We start from the raw sequence: 14,660 nt of genomic DNA on the forward strand, positions 1-14,660 counted from the left end.
CTGCACCAAGAAAATCTATGTTGTAGGCTACTGAAGACTGGGGAAACTGTAAAATAGACTTCAGAAGCTAAACTTGGGAAAATTCTGATTAAGAAACCTGGTGAACATTGCATGTCAGTCTTGCAGCTAATATGAAGCATAGTGAGAAACCTGATGAATGCACGTGCTTGTTTAGTACAGCAAGGCCAAAGGACAGCAAATCTGAAGCTGGGAGTAAACGGAATATAAACCACTGAAGTGATTTACATACTTTCTTCATCTTCTTCCACACACCCCAAAGCTCTTTTTCTATTTAGCGTTTAATAGACTTGATCGAGTGCCACACTACAGTATGTATCTACAGTAGCTCTAGAGAGTGCTGATTATTAAATCAATATTTGTAAAATGATGAATTTCCAATGTCATACACCAATGATGAAGTGACTTGGTGCTCTGTAAAAGTAGTGTATATGGTCTGTGAAAACAGAGGGTACTTTGTGTTGCTGAATAGCAGCCCTTGTTGAATTAAAGGGGCTTTTTTGACTGGCTCTTTTTAGTCGCATCTAGTCTTCCTGGGAGGTATGGCAAACTCTGATGTGGGGGCTGTGCCTGGAAGGGCAGAGTTGATAAGTAGAAAATAAAATTTAAAAGTTTTATTGTGGATCTGGAGGAAATTCTAGACCAAATGATTTTAAAAATAAAGTGTATGTTTTTATTGAAAAAGGCCTTTTTCTTTTTCAGATGTGTACTAAAAATGGACCATCATTGTCCTTGGTATGGTTTTTTGTTTGTTTGTTTTTAATTACCATAACTCATGAAAACAATAGGTCAGCTCTACATTCTCTTAGGCAGATCTAAGTGTAGAACAAATCCATTTGTTTCAGTGGAATTTCTCTATATTATGGCATATGTAAATGAGAAACAGCATTTCCCCCCCTCATGTCTGATTTACATGCAATAGATTGGGATTTGGGGGTCTAAGAAAATAAAAATTTATTTAGTTTAATGAGTTTATGTGTAGATACACAAAAGAGAGAACCAGTTTTAAAAGAGATGAGATATTGATGAGCTGCTCTTTAGTTGTGCTTAGTTGAATACTGTGTATGGCAAAAAAATAACAACCATCTGCTACTTAATTGACTGACTTCATGTAGGAATTGAACTGCATGCAGATATCACATAGGATTAGTTCACTGACATTTCTGATATTGTTTTCACTTAGGTTTCTGAGTGCAGGGAATAAAACCTTGACATTCAATGTCTATTCAGTATCATGAAATGAAGTAAGCATGATACGTTGTCCAAGCCAATAATGCTAGTAAGGGTAGCCATTATTATATGTGTTCTAGGGCCTTGCATAACACCCACTGAAGCCAACGGGGAGACTCCCATTACCTTCAGTGGAGCAGGCCCCTAATTTCTGACAGGAAGCATGACATGACCTTTGGCCAGATTGATACTTTACCTAAGAAAATCTGCCTAAAATGGTGCTTGTTGCCCGCTGAGTTTTGTTCTGCAAAGCTGGTGGACAGGAGGGGGTGGACAGGAGAGAGACCCAGATCACCTACCTGAGGGAAGACACTTTGTTTAAAATGTAGATTTTAAAATGTTTCTGAGTTTGTTTGCTTTTTTTTTTTTTTTGTATCTATTTTTTGATTGGAAGAAATTGTTCCAATTGATAGCGTGCTGGAATCAAACAGTAATACTTCACAGATGTATTTATCTTGCTAACCTATCGGTCTTTGTCTCTCTCTTTTCTAGGGTGAATAACTGCGTGGGATTTTCTAACTACAAATTCTTCCTCCTGTTTTTAATGTACTCCTTACTATACTGTCTGTTCGTTGCTGCTACAGTCTTGCAGTACTTTATAAAGTTTTGGACAGTAAGTTTTGGGGGGTTTGTTAAATGTGCATGCATTTTTGAAGGCTGTATCAGAGCATCATGTGCTCAGTCATTTTTACTCTGTTTCATGGATCATTCTCATCACCAGCACCAGTCAAGGTGACCTGAAGCAAGAGCACTTTCTGAATTGAAATTAATTAATTAAGTTGTGTGTTGAATAGCAAGGTACAAACATTGGGGGAAGAAATTTCAATAGCAATAGTGTATAACTTCTCTGATCCATCAAAATTGAGCATCGCAGCTCAGTTTATCTGAATACATGTGCTGAGAACTTACTGACAGAGAACTGGTTATAATTAAACTATAGAATAAGAGAAGCAATGACAAATATGTCAAATTGTAATTTATGGATGTTCTTTGAGAGAAGAAGCAGCTAAATTTGCCTGTTCACTGTGAGTCTGCTCAGCTGTAATACAGAATACAGACAGTAGCAAATTTCAGTTTGAGATTAAGTAGCTCTTGCTGACCTGACAAGTCTAACATAAGTTTTGCCTAGTAGATACAGTGTTGCTGCTACTTTCTGCAAAATTATCAATGCCCCTATGTTATATCAATATAGATATGAATCTATATTTCTTGCCTTAAGAACTCCATTCAAATGGGCATATGTAAAGTGAAAACAACCTTGTGCATGAGTATTTATGCCAGCTGTCTCAGTCAATAGCTTGCATTTCCTTCTCCTGCCTGTAAAAACTTGCTGTGGCCCTATCCTAACAGACTAGAGAGAACAGGATGTAGCTACCTTCAGAATATTACTGTAATGCTACTGCAAATTAATGAATTGCTGCTGATTCTTCCAGTCAAAGGCTCTCTTGCATTTTTTTTTTTTTAATTCTATAATGGCGGTTGCCTCTTAGATGCAAGCTGCCATCTGTATAGCTGTGAAAAGCAGTAATTATCCTCGTAGTTGTAAGGATGACAGATCTTGGAGGAAAAAGATGTAGTCATCTCAGGATTTTTTGTTAGCATAAAAGAAGCTAGAAGATGTATTCAGAATAGCAATACTTTAAGACCATTGTTTGCATCATTTACCTTAAGAAACCAAACATATTATTTCAGTGTTATTTAGGGTTGAAACCCTAACTCTGCCAAGTATTATTTGTCTAATCTACCCTCTTGGGTAGATTAGATTACCCTAATTACCCTCTTGCCACTGTCCATTAACAGAGAGCCAAAGAACTCCATAAATTTAGGCTTCTGGCACATATTCACTTAATGGGATCTGTTCCCCAATCCCAACAGTCACATCTTCTGCCATGCCACACATGCACAGGTTGTGCAATTTTGCGACTGGAGATCAGGTCCCAGTCATGCCATTATTGTTTGCTGATAGAGGGATCCTGATCCCAGACTCCCCCTACAACAGTGAGTCAGTGCCTGGTGAACCAATGCAGTCTTGGGACTGTGTGAGTCAGCTGATTGTGGATTGGAGTCTTCAAACTGCACTGGGGCCACTCCCAGAGCTATGCCATGCAGGCTGCATGGCAGGGACCTGCCACATGTTCAGTGTACGGTGCAATAGAAACCACAAAATTACACATTTTGTGGAATAATTCTCTGTTATTTCCTGTTTTGTTGTGCCATTAATTGCTGGAATGCATGGCTGGTTCCTGGTTAAGATGCAATTATTTGGTTAATTGCATCTTAACTGTAGTGTCTGCCCAGGGAGCTTAGTGTTACAATAACTTACAAAACTGCAGTCTCCAAATTATGCATTCATTTGAGGTTTTACTGATTTCATTCTTGGGTTGTTAGGTTTTTTTAAAATTAAGTGGTCTGAATTGATTATAACTACTTGATTATAAACTACTTAATCTTTAATCAGTTTGAGCATATGCTAATGCTAGACATTGCAGAACAGGGAGGCAAATGAGTTGCACACTTTTTCTATTTTTAAGAGAGAAATTTTAGATGAGGTCCCATGTACTGTACAGGTCAGTGGGTGAGCAAACAGGGAGCAAAGGGAACGGTTTTGCTTTGTCACCTCACTTCATGCATCCTTTTATAGTGAAACTTCTCTAGACATGTGGATATAACAAGCATTTAATGCCAGCATTTACATCAAGCCTCTTCCAAAGCCCATTGGACTCTGTACAAAAGTAGATTTCTGAGTGGAGAAAGGAAGCTTAAGAGCTGCTTACAAAATCAGTGACTGAAATATTCCCTGAATTAATGCATTGCTTCTAAGAAGTGACTGTTTGGAAAGTGAAGTTCCATTTTTTTCAGCAGCACTTCTTTTGTATATTGAATGAGCTCTGCTTTCCACTAGTGACTAAAAATAAGCATTTGGTGCTGCAGAGTCAGCACGCTTACAAAAACTGAGCACTATTGCATCTTGTACATCAACAAAAGAGTTGTTTTGATTATCAGGTTGCCCAGGTGTCCCTCTGAGCCTGATTTTTGTCTGCAAAACCTTTAATACATTCTGGCTCAGCTGTCAGACTGTAATCATTTTGTTGGACTTGCAGTAGGGAAAAACACCTTTTTTAATTGCAACCTTGCATATAGTATAAGCTGGGAGCTGAGAGACAAAAACCAAAAGAACTTCATGAAATCTGTACCATTTTTATAATCATTTTTCAAAATAGAAGTGCATCTAATACCTGTACTCAAGTCCTGAATCTTAGCTATTTAAAATTTTCATGAGAATAAATGGATTATTTTTACTTCTACAGACAAGTGGCAGTACTACTAGTCAGTAGGGCTTATGAAATTCACTTGTCTGTGCTATGCAGGAAGGCTGTCTGGGTTTGCTTGTTTGTTCTAAGCCTTGATTGTTTTATGTGGCTAAAAAAAATTATAGCCCATATGGTTGAAAGGTGAACCTTACAAATAGAAATCAAGTGTTCTGATGCAATGCTCACTCAGGACTGCTGACTTCAGTGCCTCTGCTTATCTTGCCAATACTGCAAAGGGGACATTGACCAAGCTGGTCAGTTTTAACTGTGGCTCTTCGGATCTTTTGAGGCAAAACTGGCATGAAAATGTTCCAGGTGAATCTTCCTCTGCTGAAACCTGAAGAAGATACAAGAATGGGTAGGCTATTGACTGGGAAGAAGGATCCTTGAATGTTGCGTAAAAGGAGACCTATACATTGGATGAATTAGCTGTTAGTGGGCTTTGGCCCCAGTTGTGGAGAGGGACTGTTGCTTTCTTCCTTCCAGCACCCAGTGGAGAAGAGATCTGCAAACTTACAAAGCATATAGGAGCTATAGTATACAAAAATTAAACCATCAAGCTTGGTCTAGCAACAGCAGCTTCCCAGTAGGAAGCCAATCAACTTTATTCACAGAAGATACCGGTCAGGGAAGAGTTGGGAGAATTTAGGTTCCTAGCTGGCCATTGTTAGTGGCCCCAGGGTGTTAGCTGTTAGGTGTTTGGAAAAGCCTTTGTATATGAAGAAGTAGGAGGGTGCATAGAATCAGAAGACAGGGAGACATGAGAGATGAAAAATATCCCTTGGCTGAGGAGAGAATGTGGAGTCATGGTAAAAGTTTACATTATTGTTGTTCTCAGATGTCTGGGGCCTTATAATGCTGGGCATTGTCAGAAAAGACAATCCTTGTCCCCGGGGCTTGCATGCTGTAGGAGGCTGCACAGATGGGCAGGCAGTGAGGAAGCTGATATTGAAAACAACACAGGAAGTAGTATAGTATTATGGAAAGACCACAGGAAAAAAGCAGGGAGCCAGGAAGGAAAAGAATAAAACCCAAAAGTAAAAGCGAAAAACAGTTTGTGTGAAGTCTTATTGACTAGAAAGCTAATCGACAATCTTCATACCTTCATTTAATAACAGTAAATGAAGCAGGACTGTGTTTCAGAAGGGAGATTTTCCCTTCTAAGTGCTAAGGAGATAATAGCACAAGGGTTTTTCACAGAGACTAGCTTTGAGCTAATGGGTCACAAGTAACTTGGCAATTTTTTCCAGCCCTGATCATCAGCAATGTATAATTCTTGCAAACTCATACTCTGCCACTAGCAGGTAGGATTGCTCTTAGACAGAGTAATGCAAATCCCACAATAGTCAGAGATTTTTTTTGGCCCCTTCCCTCTCCCTGGTCTATTTCTTAATGTTAGGCTCATCTAATTCTTAACTGTGGAGGAGATCCCATGCCTTGTAACAAAGCTTGCAATAGTTATACTATGTTTGCGTGACACACCCAGATACCTAAACATCAGCAATACAGACGCTGCAAATATTGTATACTTACCTGCCACCTGAATCTCCCTTACTGAAAAACTTTACATCTTCCTCATGTGCCACAGAGGATTTTTATAACATCTTTTTGCCAAAGTATTGAACAGAGCATTTTTAGGAACTATTACTGCAATGATAGGGCAGGTGCAGGCCTAGCTACAGTTCCCATCTTGCTTGTACCTTGATGTGGATGTTAGACTCTGTCTTAGAGATCAGAGGAAGCAGAACGTTCTTGTTAGTCTAAGATTTTCATTCCTCTCAGGGTAATCACTCGAGAGGATTAGACAAGACCTTAGTTTAATAAGATGTGTATGACATGATGAGCCATAGCTCTGAAGTAGTAGCAGTGGCTGAAAACTTAGTCCTTGTTTACAGACTTGTATACTCTCGCTTATTTCCACATTGCATGTTTTATTAACCGCATTGTTTATATCTGAATACATTCTTATTACTACTTGGCCCTTTGGGTTATTAAGCCTGTGTTTCCAGCTGTGCTAAATACCTTGAGCCTATCAGATATTCTGCCAAACTCTGTAATTATTTGGAAATCCGGAATGTGGGCTAAATAAAGTTTACTTGCAGCTGAAGAGCTCAGGCTTCTGAAAATACAGAATATATCAGTAAAGGCTTCTGACTGATTCTAGAAATCAGTAATGAAATCCATAGGTAAGACTTGATTTTTTCAGTAGTGACACAAGTGTTTGTGCTAATAGTGCTGTGGCTCTTGTAGGGGTAAGCAAGCCACTTAGACCAGGGCATTAAAAACAAGTGCCCAGCTCAACACGTTAAATGGGTTTGACTTTCAGAAACGTTGAGTACTTGGCACGGAAACATCTCTGACATCCATTTCTAAAAATCCTGGCTTTGCAGTGCTGTCAGATGACTCTTACTACACTGTGACCTCTTTCAGGACCCAGACCACTTAGACTGCTAATAGGGGAAATAGGATTTAGACTGGAGCAAGGCCTTTACTAGAACTCCTCTACACCCCAAAAATAAGTCTTCATAATGAAAAATCTGGCATGTTTTGAAGTTCCACTGCTTCGCAGTTCTGACAGTAGCTTTTTCTATTTTTTTTAATTGGTCTGCAAACTCTGACAGAGCTTTGGCTATTCTGTTCTGTAACTTTATTCCATGTGTGGAGCCCTATCTTTAAATTGGCAATATCTGACTCAGAAAGATGACAGCCTACGTTGGGTTGGAAAGCTTTAACTACCTAAGCATGAATATCAGCAAAGACTAGCACTAGAGCAGGGGCAGGCAATTATTTTGAGCGGAGGGCCGCTTTCCCAGTTTTGGCAGGCTGTAGAGGGCTGCATGGGTAGTCCCGCCCCTTGACAGGTGCCCCACCCCCTGGTCACCATCTTGGGACCAATGTCCCAGGGCCAGCACCAGTGGGGCCCAAAGCAGGGCACAGGCTGGCAAGGGTCTGTCCTGTGTGGGCCCTGTGCTCCCACTGGCTCCCCGCCTGCTCAAACCCAGTGCCCACCAGCCCTGCGGTGCAGGTGGGGGGCAGCACACATCCCCGACCCCCTGCTTGCTGGCAGGGAAGAAGCTGGTGCTGAGTGTAAGGAAAAGTGGTCCCTCACCTGCCCCATGGCTGGTGCCCCACGTTGCAGGCGCTTGCAGCCCACAGGAAGGAGCATGGGGGGAAGTGACCCCTCCCCACCCACACTCAGTGCCCCGTGCTGCAGCTGCTCGCAGCCTGAATGGGGCTGCCTGTGCCCACTCCGGACAGCCCCATGCGGGCTGCGAGCACCTGCAGCGTGGGGCACTGGGCGTGGGAGGGGCCGCTTCCCCCCTGGCGCACAGCTTTTCCCTGGGTTCCTTTCTTGTGCAGAGAAAGGTGGCCCCTTGCCCACCCCATGGCCAGCACCCTGTACTGTAGGCACTCGCAGCCCACGGCCCCAGGCAGGCTGCGAACAGCTGCAGCACGGGGCGCTGGCCATGGAGTGGGCAAGGGGCCACTTTTCCCTGCACTCAGCACCACCTTGTAACCAGCCCCACTGCCAGCCTGGCAGTGGGGCCAGGTTACAAGGTGGTGCTGAGTGCGGGGAGGGGCGGGGAAGCAGGCCCTCAACTGCCCCATGACCGGTGTCCCGCACTGCAGCCACTCGCACCCTGCCCGGGGCTGCCTGTGCCTGCTCCGGACAGCCCCGCAGGCTGTGAGTGCCTACAGTACAGGGTGCTGGCCATGGGGTGGGCGAGGGACCACTTTTCTCTACACAAGAAAGGAGCCCAGGGAAAAGCTGAGTGCCAGGGGGGAAGTGGTCATTTTTGACAGGAACCAAGGACAGAGAAATATAAATTTTCCAAAATGTTTTGGGGGCCCTGCAGGCCAGCTAGAATGGCCTCACAGGCCAAATCTGGCCCGCAGGCCATATTTTGCCTACCCTGCACTAGAGTGTCACCCTAACTTTAATTAACTCTTGTCATGGGATTGAAAAATAGCTTTTATCCCCTTTGGTGTGAGGTGTGGGGAAGAAAATAACAAAAATGAAAGAGAACACAAATAAAACTTTCTCTGCATAAGGATACTGGCAAGTCGAGAGGCCAGGGTAAGGTGGTGGCAGAAAGAACTATGTTTGGACCTTGCCGTCTCAAATTTTGTCTAGAATAGGATGAAAGGTGTGAGGTTGGCTAATGAATACTAACATGTTTTAAAAGTCTACCTTGTCTTGTCTACATGTGCTAAATTGGTTGAGATTAAACTTGGAAGAAGCCTAGGCTTTTATTAGCTGTATAGGCGACTGGTAGGGGGTGCATGAAGGTGCACATGGCCCCCCTGATGTCCAACACTGATGCTGTTGGTAGAGGTGGTGCCCCCCCCAACAGGGTCAGCGGCTTCTGCGGGTCCCCCCACAGGTTCAGGAGGCACCAGTCACTCATGGCTGTTTTCATATACGTTAAAGGCAGCAGGCCTTGTCTCCGCACTGGACTCTTAAAATGTTAGTACATGTTTGATAACGTACTATCACACCTGAAATCCTAGTCTAGATAAGACTATTGTTGGAGGAGGAGACGCCTACAGTTTTGGTTGTTTTTCTTTTTCCTTATCTTGTAGGAGGCTCGTTGTGAACTCTGTGTTGTCAATACGTTACACCAGAAAGTGTCTTAGTGCAAGGAAAGAGGGAAGAGTAGTTTTTCTTGTGCCATTTTTCTTTAATAAAGTAAAATAAAGACGAGAGAAAGCAATCACTTTTATTTTCCCTTAACAAGAGCCTGTTCGTAAAAAACTTTACATCCCCTTACACCTGAAAAACAAGCACATCCTGTTTGAGTGGAAAACATTTCCCTCCTTGTGTTTACAAAACCCCTGACTCCTACATCCTCTGGTCATGGGTATGTTGGAAATGCCTGTAGATTTATAATAGTTAAATTCTGCAGCTGTTGTTCAGCTAGAGTATACCAAGCTTGAGTTGTTTTTCCCATGAGTATTGTGCCCACATTTTAGTTGTAATATACTTTAATTATAAAATTAAAAGATAAATAAATGAAAACTGCTTGTGGAGTGAGCATTAGATGCAGCTGTGTTTTGAAAGCTGATGAAACATGCTAAATGCTGCCCATGCTTGATATAAATATTGCTGATTATACACATCAGTAGCAAGCTTCAGGATTTAAAATAAATTGGCAATGTACTTCAGTCCCATTACCCCTGCGAATGAAGGCTAAGACATCTGATGGGCATTGGAGCTCTGCACGTTTTAGAGCACATGTGCACACAAATCATCTCTTTCCTAACAAAGCCTGTGCTGCTTTCCAACATTTGCATTGAAGTGATATTGGTATTTAATAAATTGTCTTTGTTTGCACAAAGCTTTGCCGCAGGAAATCTGCAGAGAATTGTCCAAAGGTAAAATCCAATGTTGATGTGATTAATTTAAAGAATTGTTCCTACTGTGTCTTTTCTAGTTCTCTCCGTGGCAGCTCCTCTTATTTCCTAAAGGAGGGAAACTTGTAATCTCCTTTTTTCTGTATAAGAGAGGTGATATGAAGGGTGTGCATGTGTGTGGTTGTTGCAGTTAGTGTCTAGAAAAGAGATTTGTTGTTGGATAAGTGTATGGTGAATGGGCTAATAGAAAAATAAATGGTAACGCCAACTAAACATCTCAGTAAAAATAGACCATCTTGTATCTAGTGCTGTTAAGTCAGCTGCCTAAAACTAGTGAGTTTTTGAGTTTATGTAAATGAGCCATCTTTAAAAAATACCGTTTAGCTCTTGAAGGTATACAGCAAAGCCTAAAGCCAGAGGGAAGAAATGTAACTGTTACATTTTTTATTTTTTTTTAAATCCCACTTAAATAAAAGTATTATCGAGAAAAGCTGATCTGTGTGAAAACACAGTTACCATAATTTTGCCATTGACACAGGTCTAAAATGTTTGTTGTGGGCGTGCTGTGTTCTGCGTTACTATTTGACTGCTTGAAGACCGCTTGAATTTAAGAGCCTCTAGTTTCCAAGACTTAAGTGTGTGAGGCAATTAAGCCAATATAATTAAACCAGTTCCCCTCTCCTTCCATGCTCTCTGCTTTGCGTATATGTTGAAAGGACACTGTCAGCTTAAAATCTGCTTTTTGAAATAGCTCTTAAATAAAGTAGGTTGAGGTACATACTGTTGAGTCCCTCTGCTGCTCCATGTAGCTTCAAACCCAAATTTTTGTTTTTAAGTATAATTTCTCACCACGATTGCTGTGCAGAAAGCAGCACCGGAAAAGGAATAGGTTGTACTGGGAATGTAGTCAACTCTACAAAGCAAATGCTTCTTACTTCTAGTCACTACTGCCATATACTAGCTTCACATAATAGGGAAAAAAAACCTTATTTAAAAAGATTTGCATAATGTTGAGTGCAGGGGGCGAAAGCTTCACAAGATAACAAGCACAGAAAAAAAAGTTCAAGGATGATGCTAGATTATTTACTAAAAAGAATTAATTTTGAATCTTTTTATCTTTATTTTTTTCTTTCTTTTCTCCCCAGAATGAACTGCCAGACACACAGGCGAAATTCCATGTACTTTTCCTTTTCTTTGTGGCTGCCATGTTCTTCATCAGCATACTATCACTTTTCAGCTACCACTGCTGGCTAGTTGGCAAAAACAGATCAACAATAGGTCAGTTAATGGGAATCTGTAGCTGCCATTTGTCTGGAAATCTAAATACTGTTGTGAACATGAGGTATACAGGATGTGGCATAACATTTAGGAAAAATTTAAAAATCTTATGAAATGTGGAACTTCTGGGGTGGAAATAACCAAAAAATTAAAAAAGAGTTTTTATTGCAGAGTCTGTTGCAAGATGATGGCATGTAGTGAGGCCACTGTGCACAGCCAAAGTCTTGGTCCATAGCTGATCACACAGGTTGTTCATTTTCTGATCCCTGAGTAGGGCCAGTTTCTGTTGTATTTTTATGTAGTGTTGAGTATAGGCCCCAAATCCCTGATTCAACGTGCTGCCGTTGCAGAACTTCTATCCAGCAGCTGTAATTGGGCCCCATGAAGGTCAGGGCCACGTTGTACAAGGTGCTTAATGTACATGCAGTAAGACGCAATCCACACCGCAGGAGTGTTGTAAAATCTTATGGGCTGAAAATAAGAGGTAAAATTCTGCTAGAAAGCGCCTTGCGAAAAAGCTGAATTAAGACTGAAAACACTGACAAATATTTTCATTTACTCTTAAAGGAGTAAGAGATGCCACTACAGGCAACCCCTACTTAATGCTCTTAATTCGTTCCAGAAAAACTGAGCATTAAGTGGAACTGTGCTAAGCGAAACCCATTTCCCCATAGAAATTAATGTAAATAGGGATAATTGGTTACTGCCACTTCTTACTGTAGCTTCTAACCATCAGCCCTTCTCTACACCCCTCCGCCTGCCTGCCGGCCGCTCCAGCACCACATGCCAGCCCACACCCCGTGCTCCTGCCGCTCTACCCTGGGCCCCCACTGGCCCTGGCACTGGCGGGGGCCCCGCACTCACGCCTGTCCCTACCCCCCACTTGCTGCTTCTCACCGCCACCACTTCTCCCCACCCCACCTGCCCACCAACCTCTCCAGCACTGTGTGTCAGCCCAGGCCTCCCGCCCCTGCCGGCCCTGGCCCTGCAGCACCAGTGCGGGCCCCGTGCTCATTCCCGCCCTCCCACTCGCTGCCACTCTGCTTCTCGCCACTGTTGCTTTGCTGAGCGCTGTAACGAAACTGTCTCAGTGCTACGTGAAATCAGGTATGAATTTTAAATGAGCGCTATAGCAAAATAGCGCTAAGTGAAACCCCATTAAACCGGGGTTGCCTGTAATTCTTTCTTTTCCTATTGTAAACAGATTCTTGCTGGTCAGCACAATACTTTCTAATAAATATTTAACTTAAAAACATTGGATAATTTTTTTTTTTTTTAAATTCTGTAGTCACATAGGAGTTCAAATCCCACTGACTTTCAGTGAGACCAGCCCCAAAGTGAATTTATTACTTGGAAATGAGACCATCTTCTAAGTCCTGAGGTGATGTTACTGTGATGGTCCAGGAGCTATGCAAGAGGCAAGAGTTCTTGTGGGTGATATTTTTTATTGAACCAACTGTATGGTTAGTTATTACTTCTTTTTAGACCGCAAACATTGAAGATTTGTCTGTACCTGGTAGCATGAGCAAGCTGCCTTCGAAATAATGCTGTGAAGGAAGCTTTAATGTGTTCCCTGCTCAGACATCATCGTTTGAGGCAGATTATCTATTTCATATCTTCCTTCACTAAACTAGACTGTGGTGAGACAACTCTCATGGTATTTGGATGCTGCTGATTGCCTTGATCCTTGTTTGTCTTGTTACAGACTTGGTTTTAGCATCGGCAGTGCATTGGTTGACTTACTTCTAGTAATGGCTAGGAGTTGGATTGTAGTTTATCAGCTGCTTTTGAGTCCATGATCATGAATTAATCTTAATTCAGCTGCTGACTTCAGTGCCTTTACTTTTTTATTTAGGGGAGACTGAAGTGGCCATTAAGGCATGCTTGTTTCTCTTCCTGAAGAAGCTTCAAGCATGGCGTGAAACAGGGTACTACTGTCCTGTTCATTAAGTATAGAGGACTTTTAGGAGATTTAGTAAGGGAGCATTTGGTCTGCTGTCTTTCAAATGCTGATGATACCCAACCAAGGTATCAGTTCTCCAGGTTAAACAACAATGTTTTTAGTACCTTAGCCGATGTCTGTCTAAGATCGGGGCATAAATGGCCAAAGCCAAGTCAGACTGGTACACTGGTGAATAAACCAGTGGAAATTATCCCTTAGGCAAATAAACCAAGTTGACATCCATGCCTTACCATAATGCACTTTATCATTGCTGATAGTTTAGCTACGCTCCCTGTTTGTGCCACGTGTCTTTCTGTTGCCTGCAACAGGCATTAGTAATAAAGAAATTATTTTTTTATTATCTTTGTTTCCCCACCTTCTCAGTATGTTTGCAGTTTAATGGTGGTGTCTATTTATTTATCTTTACAGAAGCATTCCGTGCACCCACATTTCGAAATGGCCCTGATAAAAATGGCTTCTCTCTTGGATGCAGTAAAAATCTGAGAGAGGTTTTTGGAGATGAAACAAAGTATTGGTTGCTACCTATTTTTACAAGGTATTAAATCTTATTTGCGTTAAAATCATGAATTGATTTCAGTGATTCTTTTTCCCACTCCCTCCCCCAAAACCCTCTATCCATAAAGTTTGGAATGTGAGAATTTGTTGAAGGAAGGCTATATTAAACCACTGAACAAACTGAGCTGATGAATTGAACCCTGGGCCACAAGGAGAACTAAGAATCTTGCCACAACTAAGATTATTTTGAAAACTGTTTTTGAGAACATTACTTAGAAAGGAGCTGCCCATTGGAAATGATAGCACAAATGGTGCCTGATACAGAATAGGAATCCAGCAACACAAAGGCAAGGCCTGGGAACGCTCAAGCTACATCTGTGCTACAAAAAAGAAAAAAATGATCAAGGAAAACATGGTATATGTTTTAGAAACAGTGTTTAAAGAAACATTTGACGCAATTTTGCCTTTGTTATAGGGATGTAAATGCCATTTTAAAAATGTATGTTTAGCCTTCTCTAATTATAGCAGTCAAATGATTAACCGATGGCTGGCTCCCCACTGCCATGCGCATTCCCGAGGGGGAGGGGGGACTGTGCCCCCCAGGGCCTCCACAGCCCAGCAGGCATGACTCGGTACGGCAGGGAACAGCAGAGCCACGTGAGGATCTCCTTGCTGTTACGAGCTCCACACTGCCCTGGTAACGTGCCGCTGTTTTGAGGGGTGCAACCCCGCGCTGCTGCTCTCGCTGCAGCCCCATGCGCAGGAGGTGCGTTGCCAGGGCAGTGCAGAGCTCGCAGCAAGCAGCTTCTCACTGCAGCTCTGCTGTTCCCTGCTGCACCATGTCGTGCCTGCTGGGCTGCGGAGGCTTCAGGGGAAGGAAGGAGGGCGAAAGCCCGAGCCCACAGCCTGCGCCTACCCTGCATACAGATCTGGGGGACATGGTCCCCCCTGCCCCCCGGGAGTGCACGCAGTGGTGGGGAGCTGTCTACCTTCTCTCCTCCCCCCCCCCC

General features: G+C 42.5%; 1 protein-coding gene across 3 annotated transcripts in view; it reads left to right on the forward strand.

Annotated features, from left to right (window-relative positions):
• Positions 1-14,660, forward strand: part of ZDHHC20 (zinc finger DHHC-type containing 20) — a 72,892-nt gene that overhangs the window by 41,622 nt on the left and 16,610 nt on the right. For 2 of the 3 annotated variants that reach the window (XM_025196625.1, XM_025196627.1), the window contains 4 exons: positions 721-753; positions 1,741-1,861; positions 11,060-11,192; positions 13,564-13,690. In XM_025196625.1, the coding sequence (XP_025052410.1) occupies positions 721-753; positions 1,741-1,861; positions 11,060-11,192; positions 13,564-13,690 (414 nt within the window). The remainder of the gene's footprint in view (positions 1-720; positions 754-1,740; positions 1,862-11,059; positions 11,193-13,563; positions 13,691-14,660) is intronic. The other variant, XM_025196626.1, reaches the window with a different exon arrangement.

This window comes from Alligator sinensis, unplaced genomic scaffold (genome assembly GCF_000455745.1).
Source record: "Alligator sinensis unplaced genomic scaffold, ASM45574v1 scaffold777_1, whole genome shotgun sequence".
NCBI classification, from domain to species: Eukaryota; Metazoa; Chordata; order Crocodylia; family Alligatoridae; genus Alligator; species Alligator sinensis.